The sequence below is a fragment of the Caretta caretta genome, chromosome 20 (genome assembly GCF_965140235.1).
Source record: "Caretta caretta isolate rCarCar2 chromosome 20, rCarCar1.hap1, whole genome shotgun sequence".
In the NCBI taxonomy this organism is placed as follows: Eukaryota; Metazoa; Chordata; order Testudines; family Cheloniidae; genus Caretta; species Caretta caretta.
In genome coordinates, this window is record NC_134225.1 from 20373071 (window position 1) to 20389266 (window position 16196).

Sequence of the window (16196 nt, forward strand, 5' to 3'; positions counted from 1 at the left end):
CCATTTTTTTAATGGATCCCCACATTATTTTACAAAAAAAATAAAAGTTGTATTTGCACAGAGGAGGGAAAACACCCCGTGGTATAAACCCAGCTTAAACAGCTGCCACCGCAGCACCCCGTGGGGCAGGTAACCCTGCCTCCCGCTCCTCCGGGGCTCTGTAGGACTGGCTTCCACAGCTAGGGAAACTGAGGCACAAGAGGTGACATGACTCGTCCAAGATCAGCCAGCGGGTCTGAGGCAGAGCCATCCTGGCACGACCAGGCTTCTTTCGAGCTGGGGGGGGGGTCAATTAAATTGCTGCATATTTGTGTGCAGAGAAGGGGTAAGATTAGCAACTTGGGGCACCTAAACCCCCTGGGTCTGAGGCCCAGCTCCTCAAAGGGCTGGAGGTGCCTAAATCCTACATGGCTCCCAGCCCTGCTGGAGGTGTGTCAGCTGAAGAAGAGGTTTGAGGGCTGGCGGTGGGGAACGAGCTGCACTAGGGGGCCCACCCTGAGCTGTGAGCGGAGCTGCACTGGGGGGGGAGGGGACCCCTCCCTGAGCTGTGAGCAGAGCTGCACTGGGGGGGGGGGGGAAGGGGACCCCTCCCTGAGCTGTGAGCAGAGCTGCACTGGGGGGGGGGGAAGGGGACCCCTCCCTGAGCTGTGAGCGGAGCTGCACGGGGGGGGGGGAAGGGGACCCCTCCCTGAGCTGTGAGCGGAGCTGCACTGGGGGGGGGGGAAGGGGACCCCTCCCTGAGCTGTGAGCAGCTGGTCCCATGTCAGGGCCCCAGCCCTGCTGCAGTTATTTGTATCATCACAAGGCCCAGGAACCCCAGTCAGCGACCAGCCCCCCCCCTCGTGCTGGGTGAACAGGGAGGTTGTAGTAAGAAGCGGCCACTGGCCCATGCAAAACTGGGCAGCGTGACCCTGTGGGGAGGGGACGACTAGGAACTGACCGGTGGGTGGGCATGAGGCAGGGAGCTCCCAACTCCGGCACTTTCAAAGGGCAAGGGCCAAGCTCTGGTGACCTTTGCTCCTGGCTCTCACAGCTCGGTTAATTTCGGGTCTTCCCGGGAGGACTGAAAGGAGAGAAGAGGTGACTGAGCGGAGAACGTGCAGCACCAGGTGACAGCTGTGGGAGCAGGGAAGCTTTCAGCTGGCCACTGAGCAAGGTTAGCGTGCCCCGGAGGCGCCAGGAGACAGAGCCAAGACACGGGGTACAGCGAGGAAGCACCGACCAGGGGCCGTAAAGATGATCCAAGCAGTTGGCTGCGGAGCTGGGTTCCCAGCAACCCCTGATGCTGGATGGCCCGCTGGGCAAACAGCTCCCCTGCATCTTCCTCCCTTGGAAGCCTGGGGAATTTGCTGCCACGTTATCAAAGTTTGTTAGAGTCAAGAGAAGCTGAGATGTTCATGGGACAACCCCCAGGTGGCATAAAGGCAAAGCCAGCGCCATGGGCCGGCCTATTTAAAACCTATGGATTGTGTGTGTTCCGCATAACTCAAATGGCCAAGGCACTGGTGGGAGAAAAGCTCTTGGAGTTAAAGATCCACCAACCCACAGGCCACGCCAGAGGCTCAGGAACCGTGGCTGGTACAAGTGACTAAGGGGGCGAAGAAATCAGCCCACACGCTGCTTCTACTGCAGCTCGGTATGGAAGCCTCAGGCAGGGGGATGGGTGCTCCTGCTCGAGCCTCGCCGAGGAGGGGACACCTGGGTGCTGTGCCCTAGGCTGCCCCATGCAGGGAAATGACCTTGGCCCAGGTGCTGGCTGGGGGAGCAGCAATGGGGCGGGGTTGTGCTGTGGGACACTGCGGCTTGGGAGAAAAGCCACTGAACTTGCTGGGGGGCTGGGGGGGGGGGGGGGGTGCTGCACATGGGGAAAAGTCTCCCAGCAAGTCTTGGTTTAAAGGAGACACAAAACACAGCCGCCCCAGAGGACAAAGAGACTGGACCGGTAAAGTGGGTGTAGTTTGGTCCCATCCCCCTAGACAGGACAGCAAAGGAGGCTGCCGAGTTGCTTTTTCAATTATTTCACGCCTCCCCCGCACCACAAGAAATGACCCCATCAGCGGCCCAGGTTTGAGTCCAGTACCTTCAGCCCCCCAGCCCAAGGAGCAGCTCCATCAGCTGACAGCAGCAGGAGGCTATTATCCTGTGCATTCACCAGCCACTACGGAGTGATGTGGCACCTTCCACATGCATCCAACAAGCCTGCAGGTTTTGTAACCATAAGAGCACCAGGGTGAGTGGGGGGATGGTGTGGGGGTGATAGATGGGGAAACAGAGGCACGACGGTTAAGGCCAAAACCTTCCCTGGAGGCTAGAGCAGGGGTTTACAGCTTCCCCTTCCTTCGCTGCCAGGCCAGCCTTACTTTCACCAGCCCAGGTGCCAACGTAGAGTCACTCCCCATCTGCAAGCTGAGGCTGGCTTGGTGAGCTGGGCAGCTTACACACAGCCTGCCCCAGAACAGACAGAGGTAGGGGAGGTCACAGGACAAGTGAGAGACACAGACGGGGCGGGAGGATCAAGTAATCCAACCAGGTGGAAAGAGGCACGAGGTTGAGCGCTCCGCCAATCTTCCAGCCCAGCAGCAGAGGCTCCCACCGCTTCTGCCACCAGGAGGCGATGTTGCGGAGCAGCAGCATGGCCAGCAGGCTCGCGGGCGAGCTGCCCCGTGTCCGCCCTGGCTGGGCGGCACCCTCCCGCCCGCAGCAGGGGGGCGCAGGTGGAAATCCTGCATCCAGCGACGAAGACATCGGCTCCTTCCGGCCAGCAGAGAGCAAGGAGCCGCCCCCAGGTGTGCGGCCGGCTCTGGAACCGCAGTATCCAGTCGGGACAGAGTCTGCCAGTCCGGGGAGGGGGTGTGTGTGTGACCCCCCCCCTCCCCCAGGGTCAGATCAGCCGCTCCTCGGGGGGCAGTTGGAGGTTAGTGTTCGTCACCACCCGAGCACCCACCTGCTCCTCGTTGCTGGGCCGGTAGGTGCCCTCCGTCTGCCGCCTCTCCCGCACCTTGAGCGCCCCGAAGATCACAAGTCCAATAAGCAGGAGACCCCCGACCAGGGAGGGGACAATGATGGCTGCCAGCCGCTCCGACTCCTGCCAAGAGGGAGGGGGCAGAGTGAGACAAAGAACCAGAATCATGCCCTGCCCAGCTCCCTGGGGGGGGCAGAGACGTGCCGGGGGGGAGGGGGGGCCTGTGTTAGCAATGGGAGTGGGAGGCTGATGCAGAGGAAAACACTCTTGCACAGAGGGGAGACCGCTGCATGCACAATGGAGCCGGGCATTCGACCAGGGACAGGGTTGGAGCTGAGGATGGGGAGTGGGGGGGTTGACACCAGGAGCAAACCAGGAGTGTGGAGGTAAAGATGGGGGTTCCCCAGAGGACGTGGTAAGCAGAGGTGGGGAGCTAGGCCTCCTGGCCCCAGATCCCCCCCTTCCCAAATTGGACCCCCCCCCACACACACACACACTGTGGAGTATCTCCAAGCTTCCAGCCCAGTTCCAATCAAGTCTCTCTCCCCAGTGCATGCTGGGATAAGCACCCCCCACACACACACACAGCTGATCCGCCCCCCCACGCCTACTTACCGTGAGCCCCGATGCGGGTGTGGGTGTCGCGGTGCTCCCATTCGTGACTTGATTTAAAAGAGGGATAAAGAGAACGGAGCTTAGCAGGTGGAGGGGTACGGCAAGGGGTGCAATAGGAGGCTTTGATGATAGGAGGCGTCTGCTGGAGCCCACCCCCCCAGCGCTCGGAAAGCTCAACCATGGCACTGATGCTACGCAGCCACCAGCACCAACATGCAGCCACCTCTGGGGTGGCAGCTGGTGAGCCACTGCAGAGCAAGGCAACAGCTTAGGACAGGAAGTGAAGGAGATTCCCAGTTTCAAGTGCACCAGGGCAGGGGGAGGGTTATTTAAGGAAGCAGCAGCCTGGGGTCATCCAAGTGAGCTGTCACGTTCCCCCTTAAATTACCACCACCCCAATTCTTAGAAAAGTGCCATATGGAGTGACCTATAATGACCTCAATGGGACAGCGCCCCCTACTGAGCCCAGTCCCTGCTCCCTGTAACACGGCGCCTCCTAGTGCCACAGCGGGACATTGGAGTCAGCACTGACAGCGCCCCCTAGCCCACTCCCTGCAGCACAGCGCCCCCCCAGCACCGCCCCGGGGGGCTTCTGATTCTGCGGGCCCTTCACCAAGCAGAGAGTATCACTTCCAGCAGAGACCGCGGTTTGCCCGAAGGTCTCCGCCAGCCCGACACCAGCCTGGCCCAACGCTGTCCCCCAAGAGCTCAGGTCAGCAAGAGAAACCCATCAACCACCCGCCCACTCAGCCACCTGGGGACCTGGGAGGGTATTCCCCGCCCAGCAGGGGGCAGCAGTGCACACAAGCCAGCCCCTATATTCATCCAACCCAGCCCCCCACCACTCTAACCACTAGACCCACACACACACACGCAGCCCTCCCAGAGCTGGGGACAGAACCCCGGTGTCCTGACTCCCAGCCCAAACCACCCATCCCCAGGGGACAGAACCCAGAAGCCCCAAGTCCCAGCTCTAACCACTAGACCTACTCCCAGCCCAACGTAGAGGACACAACTCGACCGCACCCCTGGGCTCATCCCCGCAATCCCAGCTCCGCTTCCCCCATGCGCCATCCAGCCTCCTAGGGCCCGGGACTCTGCCTCCAGCCTGTAAGCAACCCGCTAGTCCCCGAGCCAGGCCAGCCGCTCCCTTCCCCTCCCCCATCCCTTCCCCTCCCCCATTCCTTCCCCATGCAGGTAGGGAACTACAACTCCCAGGGTGCCCCTGTCTGCCCTGCCCAGTCCCCAGCCTGGCCTTCAGCCCACGCTCCCAGCTCCAGCACCCTTGTGCATTGCAACCTAGAGAGCAGGTCAGGCCAGAACAGGCAGCTGGGAGGGGCTGGAGCCCTTCCCAGGACCAGGGTGCGACTCAGAGCACTGGGATCCAGCAGGAGGAGGGGCCCTGGACAGGACTGGCCGCGCACAAGGCTGGTCCCAAGTACCCCCCCCCCCCGGCTTTGCTAGCAATGGCGGAGCTGCAGATAGAACCCAGGAGTCCTGGCTCCCAGCACCCCTCTTCTAAATCCCATTCCCCTCCCAGAGGTGGGGATAGAACCCAGGAGTCCTGGCTCCCAGCACCCCGCTTCTAAATCCCACTCCCCTTCCAGAGCTGGGGATAGAACCCAGGAGTCCTGGCTCCCAATCCCTTCTTGCTCTAACCACTCCCCTCCCAGGGCTGAGAATCCAGCAGCCCCTACTCCTAACCACCACCACCACCACCCCCCCAAGCCCTAGATCCTACCAGAGTTAGGAATGGAACCCAGGAGTCCTGGCTCCCAGTCCCTGCCCCCACCCCGCTCTAACCACTAACCCTTACTGTGCAGCCTGAGTCCTTGCTTGATAAGGAACTTGGACCCTCCCACACTTTGCCCAGAGCAGTAAATTACATGGTTGTTGGTGGTAGTGGTTTGGGGTTTTTTGGCGGGGGGGGATTGAAACTGTTTGTTTGGGGTCTTAAAACTCTTGTAGGTGACTCCACCTGTAAACAGACATACACATGGGGCGGGCAGGGTGCTCAGAGATCAGCCAGTCCCAGGGACTTTCCCCCAACAGAGGTGACTCACCCACCCTGTTCCAGCCTCTCCCTCCCCCCACCCCCTCCAGGGTGTGGATCAACCCGTGTCAGGCTCCGAAACCCAGCGCCCGGACAACTGAAACCACACTGCCCCACCTCGCCCGCTCCCTGGGCTCTCTGCCAGGGCTGGCGCGGGGCCCGGGATCAAGCCGTAACGGAGAAGGGGCCTTCCACAAACACACCTGCGGTTTGCCCTGGAGTGGGGCAGCAGCAACGGCCCCGTGTGTGTGGGGGGATCTGGGGACTGAGAGCCACAGGATCGGGGGGGATGCGGGGGTACTGTATGTTCCTTCTCCCGTGTCATAACTCCAGTGGAAGATGTTATGGAAGCAAGGAGGGGGGAACAAAAATAAAAAACAATCAAACCTGCCAATCCGGGCCTTGCATGTCAAAGGGTGACACCCCCTCTCCCAACCTCCCTACGATTCCATGCAGGGATCGTTCTTCCTACCACAGAAATGCAGCCACCTCTGGGGTAGAACAGGGCAGCTGGCTAATAGCCATGCAGCAGCGGTGCGCAGGGATCGCTCAGCCAATGCTGAAATGCAGCCACCTCTGGGCATGGCAGCCGATTAACTGTGCCCATCACCCACGTGCTGGGAAACACACACGAGGGTCAATGCCCTGTGTTTTGGTCCGACCCGGGCGATGCTGGGTTGACCCCGGCACTGCATCCGCAGCCCTGGTGACCAGAATCTAAAGCCACGAAGTCCCCCCCTCTGGCTGCCCAGACTAACAACAGCAGCAACTTTAGTCAAGCTAAGCTGCAGCCTCCTTCCATTATCCACTTTCTTGCAGTGTTTGGGGGCACCGCTGCCCTCTGCTGCATGGAATCAGAACTGCTTGGATGTGTGTCATAGGGCCTATACTGCCGATAGGGAGAGGGGATTCTCCTTCTGGTCGTGGGCCGTTGAAGCAGCAGGATAAGATCGTGGTCCCTGCCACCACAATGGGGAAGGGGTGAGCATGGCGGGGGGGGGGGGGGGAAATCACTTGCTGAATCAGTGGTGGAGTTAAGAGAACTCCAGGCTGTTTAACCACTAGACCCCCACTCCCCACCCAAAGCTGCAGATATAACCCAAGAGTCCTGGCTCCCAGCCCCCCTCCCACCCCGGTGTAGAAGCAGATGTACTTAACAACCCACCACCTACCTTGGCCCAGGGCCAGCTGTAACAGGGACTGCAGGGCCACGGCCAGGAGCAAGGGGTGACTGTAGCCCGCCATCGCTCCCCCAGGTGTCTGGGAGGGAGGGGAGGACATGGGGGGGGGGTCACTCCCCCTCTCCCTGGAGGGATCACAATCCTGATAGTGCAACGGTAACACAGTCTCCTGCTTCCCAGGGTCCTCAGCCCGTTGGGGGGCCCTTGGAGATGGGGATGACAAGGAACTGGCAGCCCCCAGGGTTTCACCACCTGGGAAAGGGACAGAGAGAAAGGGGTCAGAGTCACTAGTAAACCCCCTGCCCCCTCAGTGACACCCTCCCCCAGCTCTGCATCCATTAGACCCCCAGACCACCCAGCCTACCCCTCCATCAGGTCGGCTCTTCCGGGCGCTCTACGATCCAACCACTTCCTTGGATTGGCATTAAATTTGCTGCCCGTCATGGGGGAGCGGGGTGGGGTCTGTGGTCCAAATTTGGGGTCGTTTGAGCAAGGGATTCTGGAGCTCCCCCCCCCCCCCCGGCATTTACAACATCTTGTGGAGGTTGGTTGGTTTGTTTCCGCGCGCACCTGAGCTCCCAGGGTGGCTGGGATCCTCCCCAGACTGAGCTCCGTTGCTCAGGGTTTCTCTCAGCCAGTTCCTGGTGCCCACAGCCCCTTTGGCAGGAGGCGGGGTTGTACTCAAGTCTCTAAAGGGTTAAGTTCGGACAGAGCGCCAGGAGCTAGAGTCCGAGAGAATGGAACCGGGCACGTGCAGAAATAATTCTAGGCACTTATCCAGCCAGTCCCAAAGCGCTTTACACAGGAGGTCACAATCATTCCCCCCATGTTACAGATGGGGAAACTGAGGCACGGCAGAGCAGGGAAGTGACCTGCCCAGAGTCATCCAGCAGGCAGAGCTGGGCCTAGAACCCAGATGTCCCGAGTCCCAACCCAAGGCTCTGTCTGCTAGGCCACACTGCCTCCTCTAGCAAGCCTAGGCCTCAGCTGAAGCAGCCCTCAGCACCGTGCTAGGCAAGCGTGATGCTGCTCCTCGTGGGCCTGCCTCCGGGATAGAATCCAGCCCCAACGCAGCTGGAAGCAGAGACCTCACCATGTCAGCCTCGCAGACAGAGCCCTGGGCTCTATTCCCAGTTCTGACCCTCTGGGTGACCTTGGGCAAATCACTGCCCCACTCTGTGCCTCAGTTTCCCCATCTGTACAATAAGAGAAAACGAGACCGCCCTGTCTCCCAGCAGGGGTGGGGCGAGTCTGTTTAGACAAGCGCTTCGGGGGAAGGGACTGTCTCTTATCCTGTCTTTGTCCAGCACCTCGCCCGCTGGGGATCCCGCCTCATTCTCGGTCAGACCCCGCCGAGATAAAGTAGAGGACCGCGGACCCAGGCTGAGCTGCCCACCCAACGAGAGCGCACCCAGCTGCTGTCAAGGACCAGCTACCCGATTCCTCCATCTGCGGCAGCAGCTGGGCACTCAGCAGGCTGGACGTTCCCCTCTCTCCCACTGGCGGGATCTGCCTTTTCCAGTTTCCCCCCCACAATCAATCGGGGTGCTTAGAACGTTCCCAGAACCTGTGGCTCTCCAGAGCGATCACGTCACACGCACGGACAGTGAGTGGTGCGCCGGGTTTTGAATTGGTCGACCAATACGGGGGGGGGGGGGGGGGGGAGATCAGGAGGCTAAATCTATGAAAGCTTGTGAAGACCCTGGATCGTAGCAAGACGGGGGGCCGTGCAAAGTATCTAGAAAGCCGCACATCCCACCCATTCGTGGCCAAGCTCCCGAGTCCAAAGGATCTACTCGGTGGCACTTCTGCATTGTCCACAAGGCAACGACTTTGCAATGCCCTGTCCGATCGCTTCCAAACTTCCAGGGATATTTCAGGGCAGCTCCCTGTTGATTTGGGGGATGATCAGAAAAACGGAAGAGGGGGGTGGGGAACGGGACACGTGGAACCCCCAACATCTGGTGGGTAGATCTCTGAGCTTAGATCAGGGCTGAATCGGCTCCAGATCAAAGAACCAGCTGAAGGCACAAAAAGAAAGTGTGAGAGATAATGGCGGGGAAGAAGGAACGGGGCACACAGAGCCCCTGGCAGGGGGTGGGGATAGGGGGCTGGGAGGAATGCGAGACCCTGAAATGGGGCACACAGAGCCCCTGGCAGGGGGGAGGAGGGAGGCACACAGTGAATGGGGAGGGAGGGAGGGAGGGTAGGAGCCTCCTTGGTGTGTGGAATGAAGTTTCCCAGCAGTTGGATCCATTCAATTCTAGTGATCCAGCCCTTTGGAGATGCAAATGTCTTCATCAGGAGGAGGATTTCGGGCCCTAGGCAGTTCCTGTCACCCAGGGCTCCCCAGATTAGGCAGGGCAAAGCTCGAAGGGGCAGGGTGGAGGGTAGCAAACCTGCCATGGCCCCTGCTCAGGGAGCCTTCTCCACAGAACAGACCCTTTCCCCATCCCCGCTGCTCTCAGCAGATCTCCATCCTAGCTCACATTTGAGCTGCTGCGGCATGCAAGCAACCAGGGTACCAAAGCACCGCGCAGACCTTGGCCGAATCCAACCACACAGCGCCCCCGGGAGGAAGGTGAGTGTTACAGAAGGTGAGTGGGGAAACTGAGGCACTAAGCAGGGAAGGGACTTGCCCAAGTGAGAGGGAGGCAGAGTGCTGGGCCAGTGCACAGCCAGGCACAGAAACCAGAAGTCCACACAGTGAGTCACTAGCAGAACTGGGAATTGAACCCAGGAGTCCTGGCTGTCAGCTCTAAGCCGGAGAAGACACTATTTCCAGGCCTGGGAACCAGGAATCCTGGCTCTTGTCCCAGCCCTCCCTGCTCTACCCACTGCTCCATACTCCTTGTGGTTCCCATCCCAGGAAAAACCCAGCCCATTGACCCACCCCCACCTCATCATCCAATCACTCATGTGTTAATAAATGGTTCAACAAACCAAACCCATATTTCTTCCAGCTGCCACCAGAAATCCTGCTCTCCGGTATTTCAATAAGCCACAGGCCTCTCCATACACCCACAACAGCCATGTCAGCTCAACCAGTCCCGAGGTCTACAGAGAACCTGGCAGGCAGCGTGTCCTAGTGGCTAGGGCTCCGGGCTGGGACCCAGGAGAGCCGAATTCCCTTTCCAGCATGGTCACGAACCTTGATCAACTCACTGTGCCTCAGTTTCCCCTCCCACCTATTCAGACTGCAAGCTCTTTAGGGCCGGGGGCTGCCTCTTGCCAGGGGCTATTTATCAAGGGGGCTGGGTTAGAAGCCGCACACCCTTGCTTAGGGAACATGGTTTAGTGGCTAAGACACAGGCCCGTGAGTCAGACCCGGGATCCACTCCCAGTTCTGCCCAACTTCCTCAGCCAGTCACTCTCCCACTCTGTGCCTCAGTTTCCCCCGCTGCTCTGTGAAAACCCTTTGTTTTCCTTGTCTATTTCAATTCCCTGCCCCCACAGAGCTTACAAGAGACCGTGTCTCTGCCACACCCAACACACCAGGGCCCTGCTCGCCTTGGGGGGGAGGGGGTGCCAGAGGAACCCAGATAATAAGGTAAAAATCCACCAGGCACAGAGCTCCCAGGGAGGAGCCCAGCCCGGTGCGAGCAGCCACGGGATGAACAGCTGTGGGCAGCTGTGCAGGTGAACATGGGGTACATGCCCCAGGCCTGTGGTAGCGGGCCACTCATTTGGGGCACGTCACGGCCCACCTTTCTATTGAGAGTCCAGGACGTGTGCAGAGAGGGAGGAAGGGCCTGTTGGGGACTTTGGTATGCAGCGGGGCAAGGGGAGCCCACAGCACCCCCTTGGGAAGAGGGGAGCCTGGTATGGGGGAGGGGGAATAGGGGACCAAGGGACGAGGAAAAGTGAGGGTGGGGAGACACAGAGCCACAGGCATGGGAGAGACTGCCACTGGGGAAGGGAGCAAAGAGCCACCCACACAGGGAGCAGGGGACCTTGCCATGGGGGGTCTAGGGGATGGCCTGAGGGGCACACAGAGCCCCTGGCATGAAGTGGGGGGCAGACAGCAAGGAGAGTCTGAAATAGAAGGGGCTGGGAGGGCACACAAAGGGAGTTGGGGGGGGCATAAGCCACACCTGGAATGTGCCATGAGCTCAGCCCAGGACTTACACATGCCCCCCTGCCCCCCACCCAGTCATTCAGGCCCCAGTCAGACTCCTGCCCCCCTAAGCACGAGCCCAGGTCACAGACCACAGACCTTATTTCTGGCCCACAGCAGCAGAAGCCACCACCACCACCCCCCCCGGGCAAATCTCCACCCCACCCACCCCCCCGAAACCCCACAGCCAGGTGGCAAGCCACCTGGGGCTAGTGATGGCTCCCCACCCTAGCCCACTCCAGCTCCCCCCAATCAACGGCCCTGCCGGGTCCATCTCAGGGCAGGGAGGGGGTTTTAAAGAAACAGGGGTGCCCCTGGGTCCCCCCCTATACAGACTCCCTCTGTGGGTCCCAGCCCAGCCGGGCCTGGCTGGTCAATTTTTAACCCAGCTGATTAAGCGCTAACCCAGTGAAAGTCACCCAGAGCTCATTAACCCTGCTTCTGCCCAGAGCGACCCCCTCCCCAGCCCCCTCCAGCCAGGGCTACTCCCAGGATCGCGGTGGGGGGGGGGGGGCTCCCCCGAAGGAGGAAGCACCCGGAGAGATCAGGAAGCCCTGTCTCCAGCATGAATCAACTCCAGGCACCCGATCGCCCGGGGCCTCAGGCCTTTGCCCTGGGCTAGGGCAGGGACTGGCCTGGATCTCCGCTCCCCGGCCACGGTGGGCCTAGGCCGGGGTGTAGGTAACCCCAGACATAAGCCATAGCAGGGGGTATCTGCCCCCCCCCCACCCCCGGATCTGGGGCATCAGAGAAGCCAGACCCAAGGCACAGGTGTGTGTGGGGAGAGGACCAGCCTCCAGCAGCCAAATCCCAAGGGGGGGGGGGGGGGAGGCAGATGCCCACTTCCCTGGATAGCAGCTCCCCGGGGAGTCCCCTGGCTTTAAGTGGAAGGGGGGGGGGAGTCCAGGCTCTCTTAAAGAGGCAGGGGGGGTTTCTTCGGCCCTGCCTGCTCCCTGGGTGGGGGCCGCCCCATAGAGCCACAAGCCCCTTCCCCGCACTCACCGGCCCGATCCCTCTGTCCGCTCCCTCCCCGGGCTGCGATCTGGCCAGCTCCGCCTTCCCTCTCGCTCATGTGACCCAGGGACAGGCAGGTGCCTCCCTCCTCCCGCACCTGAGCCAGGCAGGTCCCGCCCCCCCGCTTACCTGGGCGGGGCTCACCCGAGCGGCGCTCCCAGGGCCCCAGCTGCATCAAGGGGTTCTCTCTGACCCTCCTGATGCAGGGGAACGAACCCAGGATGCCCCAGAGAGCTGGGGATCACCTGGGCCTATCTGTAGCCTAGGGGATCCTGCCTCCAAAGACCCGGCCCAAGGTAAGGGGAGATCTGCCAAGCCCACCTGAGCTCGGCTCGCAGGCAGCCACCCCCACACCTGCCTCCCACCTGGAGAGGATGGACCCTCGCCTTTCCACATGCACCTGCAGCCATAAGGTGCACAGACTCCGACTGAGATCAGGGCCCCCAGTGTGCCAGGGGCTGCACACACATAGAGTGAGAGAAAATCCCTACCCGGAAGAGCTCAGATGCTAAATATACAAACGGTGGGAGGGGAAACTGAGGCACGGAGCAGGGACGTGAGTTGCCCAAGGTCAATGGCGGAGCTGGGAGTCGAATTAAGCTCTCCTGACGCCTAGCCTCGTGCCTGATTCCACTCGATCCCATGTGCAGCTTTGCTCATGTATGTAGCCCATTGGCTTCCATGAAGGTTACTCACCTGAGTAAAGCAGGTCACAGATGCAGCAGTTAGCCAGAAAGTCTGGTTTTGTGGTTGAGGCCGTAGCCTGGAGAGCTGGCTAGTGCCTCTGTGTGTGTGTGTCTCCGTCCATTTAGGTGGGCATGTTTCCATTTCCCTCTTGTAACACAGCCTCTCCACTGAGAAACCCAGGAATTGCCGGCTACTCGGCTTCATCAATTCTAAGTCCAGGAGGGACCTCTGGGATCTAGACCTCAGGCTCCCGGTTTCACAGGCCACCTCTCTCCACAGGGGCGGAACTTCACGTGTGAGCTCTGTAAAACACCAATGATAATTACCCTGTCCTTACACGGCTCCTTCCAGCTCAAAGCGCTGTGCCAGCCCTAAAGGGTAGAGCCTCGACCCCCACCTCTGAGTGGAGAGCACTGGTATCCCCATTTTATAGAGGGGGAAACTGAGGCACAGAACAAGGAAGTGACTTGCCCAAGGTAAATCAGCAGCACAGATGAGAATAGAACCCAGGTGTCCTGAGAGCTAATCCCCCACCACCCCTCCTCCTCGATCCTGGGATAGAACCCACAAGTTCTACTAATTCACTGTCCCTGCAGTGCTAACCACTCACCCACGCTCTGTCCTAGAACTGGAGATAGAACCCAGGCGTCCTGATTCCCAGCCCCCTGCTCTAACCACTAGACCCCACTCCCAGATCTGGGAGTAGAATCCAGGAGCCCTGACTTTCTCTACCTCTTGCTTGCCCTCACTAACCTGCCTTCCCCTAGACACCTGCTGCCCCCCAGTGTCTGACTCGGAGCCGGCGCTGGGATGCCTAACGGAAGCACACCCCCTGCCGGGGGAGACCCCATAAACCCCAGCAGCCAGGCCAGAGGGGAGCCATCGGTGCCAGGCAGCGGACAAAGGGCCCCTGGAAACCGACGTGGCACTCAGGGGCAGCCGCTTTGCCAAGAAGCCCCCAGCTGCTCCCCCCGCTACATTCCTGGGCGAGAAAGCTGCTGCTGTCATGGCCAGAATGGAATTTAAATAAGCTAGAGTTATAAGCCTCTTGAACCCACCTGAGGACGGAGCTGGGCCTAGATCAGCTCTCTCCCTTGGGGCTATGCTTTGGCACTTCCTGGCGTGCAGGGGGCCGGATCCTGCTCTCGCCTCCAATGGTAAAAACCCAGATCAACCGCCCCTTGCGGCCCCCAGATTAGGGCTCTCGTTTATGGGGAACTCGATCTGCTGCGGCTAGATCAATTTCCCAGCCCTTCAGTCAGGTATTTTTATCACTATATGGCAGCACAGACATGACGGAGCAGTGATTATTGCACTAGCTTGGGATGCAGGAAACCAAGAGTCAATTCCTTGCTTGGGCACGGTTGCTCCGTGCCTCAGTTTCCCTGTGTGTGTGTCATATAATAGCACTTCTCTGAGACTGCCAGATACTGGTGGGGGAAGGGGTGTCATATGAGTACATTAGACAGAGAGCAGCTCTGGGAGGGGAGTGTGATCTAGTTAAAGCAGGGGCGGTGGGGATCAGGAGCCAGGACTCCTGGATTCTATTCCCGGATCTAGGAGGAGAGTGGGGTCTAGTGGTTAAAGCTGGGAGCCAGGACACCTGAGTTCTATTCCCAGCTCTAGGAGTGGAGTGTGATCTAGTAGGTTAGAGTAACGGGAAGGCAGAGGGAGTCAGGACACCTGGGTTTTAATCCAGGGGGGAGCATGGGTCTAGTGGCTAAAGCAGGGGAGAGTATGAGTCAGGGCACCTGGGTTCTGGTCCCAGCTCTGCTGCTGATTTCCTCTGTGCAAGTGACTTTCCCTGTCTGTGCCTCAGTTTCCCCCTCCGTACACTAATGCCAGCGACCCTCCTTTGCAAAACACTTTGAGATCCATGGAGGAAGCGGGACACTATAAGAGTGGAATCTGATCATGCTCCCAGTTTGCCTTGTCAATGTTTCTCTCCTGGGACCCAGGAAGTCCAGGCTAAGGGACCAATCACTCTCTGGACCCAGTTCTGATCTGAGCACAAATCCAGAGTAAATCCATTTACTTCAGTGAGGTTACTCCAGATTTACACTAGTGTCAATGAGTCCAGCATTAGGCCTTTCCTCTTTACCCTCCTGGTGCAATTGCTATGAATGAAAGCCAGTTGTGCACCTAGCAACATTCCCCTTGTGGTCTGTGACCAGGCAAACAGCCCGTTACACCATGCTGGCTGCTAGCCAGGGCTGGATCAAACAAGCCATGAAAGGCTCTGTCCCCCCTTCCCAGCAGCCCCGGTCACCCTGAACCTCACTACTCCTAATTCACTTCTCTTGAGGTCCCCAGGTGCTGTGATCTGCAGAGAGCTGGCTGCCTCACTTCTTGATTTCCACTTGCAGAAAGAGAGAGCTCGGGGAGGAGGAGGAAGAGGAAGTGGAAGCCTGGTTTGGAGGATAAGTTGTGAGGCTAGCCCTCAAGAGAGCTGGTTTCTATTCCCAGCTCTGCTGCAGACTCTTTGGGTGAGTCATGTCATTGTGCCATGCCTCAGTTTCCCCATAATCCTTCCTTGGTCTCATAGATGATCAGTTCTTGGGGGAGGGGACACTGACTGTCTCCCTGTAGGTGCATTTTCACTTGGCATAAGGGTAGTGTCAGCAAACAGGAGGTCAAATCCATGGCAGTTTGTAACTTTCACGAGTTAGAGACTATGCAGGTTTCCTAGGGTTTACCTTGCCCTGCTAACTCAGGTGAAAACTTCAAACTGCCTTGTCTGCCCTAGCTTTGCCATGTGTTAGCCAAAAGTAATCCTTAGCTCTCCTTGTCAGTAGAACTCAAGGTGCTTTACAAAGGAAAACAGGACCATTATCCTCATTTTACAGGTGGGGAAACTGAGGCACAGAACAGACATGTTCCAGGGCACCCCGCAGGGCCAGAACCCAAATCTCAGAAGTCCTAGTCTCGTACGCCAGCCACTAAGCCACACTGCCTCTCCAAGAACACACCTTTCTTCCGAGTGAAGACAAGGCCTAAGTGAATGTGCAGCCCCTTGCACCGTGGGGCCCTGATCTCAGCTGGGCTCTGGAGGTGCAATTTAGTGCATGTAATTAACAACATTCAAGGAAATACCTGCCCACTGTTATGTTTCTAAGCCATAAGGAACTGCCACCATAATCGGTATTAATCTGTATTACCATAGAAATCCCAGTCATGGCCCAGGACCCCATGGTGCCAGGCACTGTACATTATTTATTAGGTGTATTATGGTAGCTCCTGGGAGCCCCAGGCATGGCCCAGCACTCCATTGTGCCAGGCGCTGTACAAACACAGAACTCAAAGACAGTCCCTGCCCCCCAGAGCTGCCAATCTCTCTATAAAACAAGAGTTAACACATGGAGACAGACAGACAGACAGTGGGAGCACAAGGAAACAATTCAGTACCGGTCAGCGGACACGAGGTGGTCTCAGCAGGCCAGCGGCCTCACATTTGTCCAGATTTCTGGAGGCATCCCAGGTCAGGGGAGTTTTAAGGAGGCGCTTGAAGTCGGACAATGTGGTGGCTTGGCAGATGTTTACGGGGAGCAGCTCCCAAGCGCGAGGGGG

General features: G+C 59.0%; 1 protein-coding gene across 2 annotated transcripts; it reads right to left on the reverse strand.

The window, feature by feature from the left end:
• Window positions 1-658: 658 nt before the first annotated feature.
• On the reverse strand, window positions 659-11991 carry CRB3 (crumbs cell polarity complex component 3). Of its 2 annotated transcripts, XM_048832048.2 has the most exons (5): window positions 11931-11991; window positions 6803-7063; window positions 3578-3624; window positions 2945-3085; window positions 659-1063 (listed from the first exon to the last, which is right to left on the reverse strand). In XM_048832048.2, the coding sequence occupies exons 2-5, from the start codon at window positions 6909-6911 to the stop codon at window positions 1028-1030; spliced, it is 333 nt and encodes a 110-aa protein (XP_048688005.1). In that variant the 5' UTR covers window positions 6912-7063; window positions 11931-11991; the 3' UTR covers window positions 659-1027. The 2 variants fall into 2 exon arrangements, with proteins under 2 accessions (XP_048688005.1, XP_048688003.1); XM_048832046.2 differs by lacking the exon at window positions 659-1063 and having other exon boundaries at window positions 1991-3085.
• Window positions 11992-16196: the final 4205 nt, after the last annotated feature.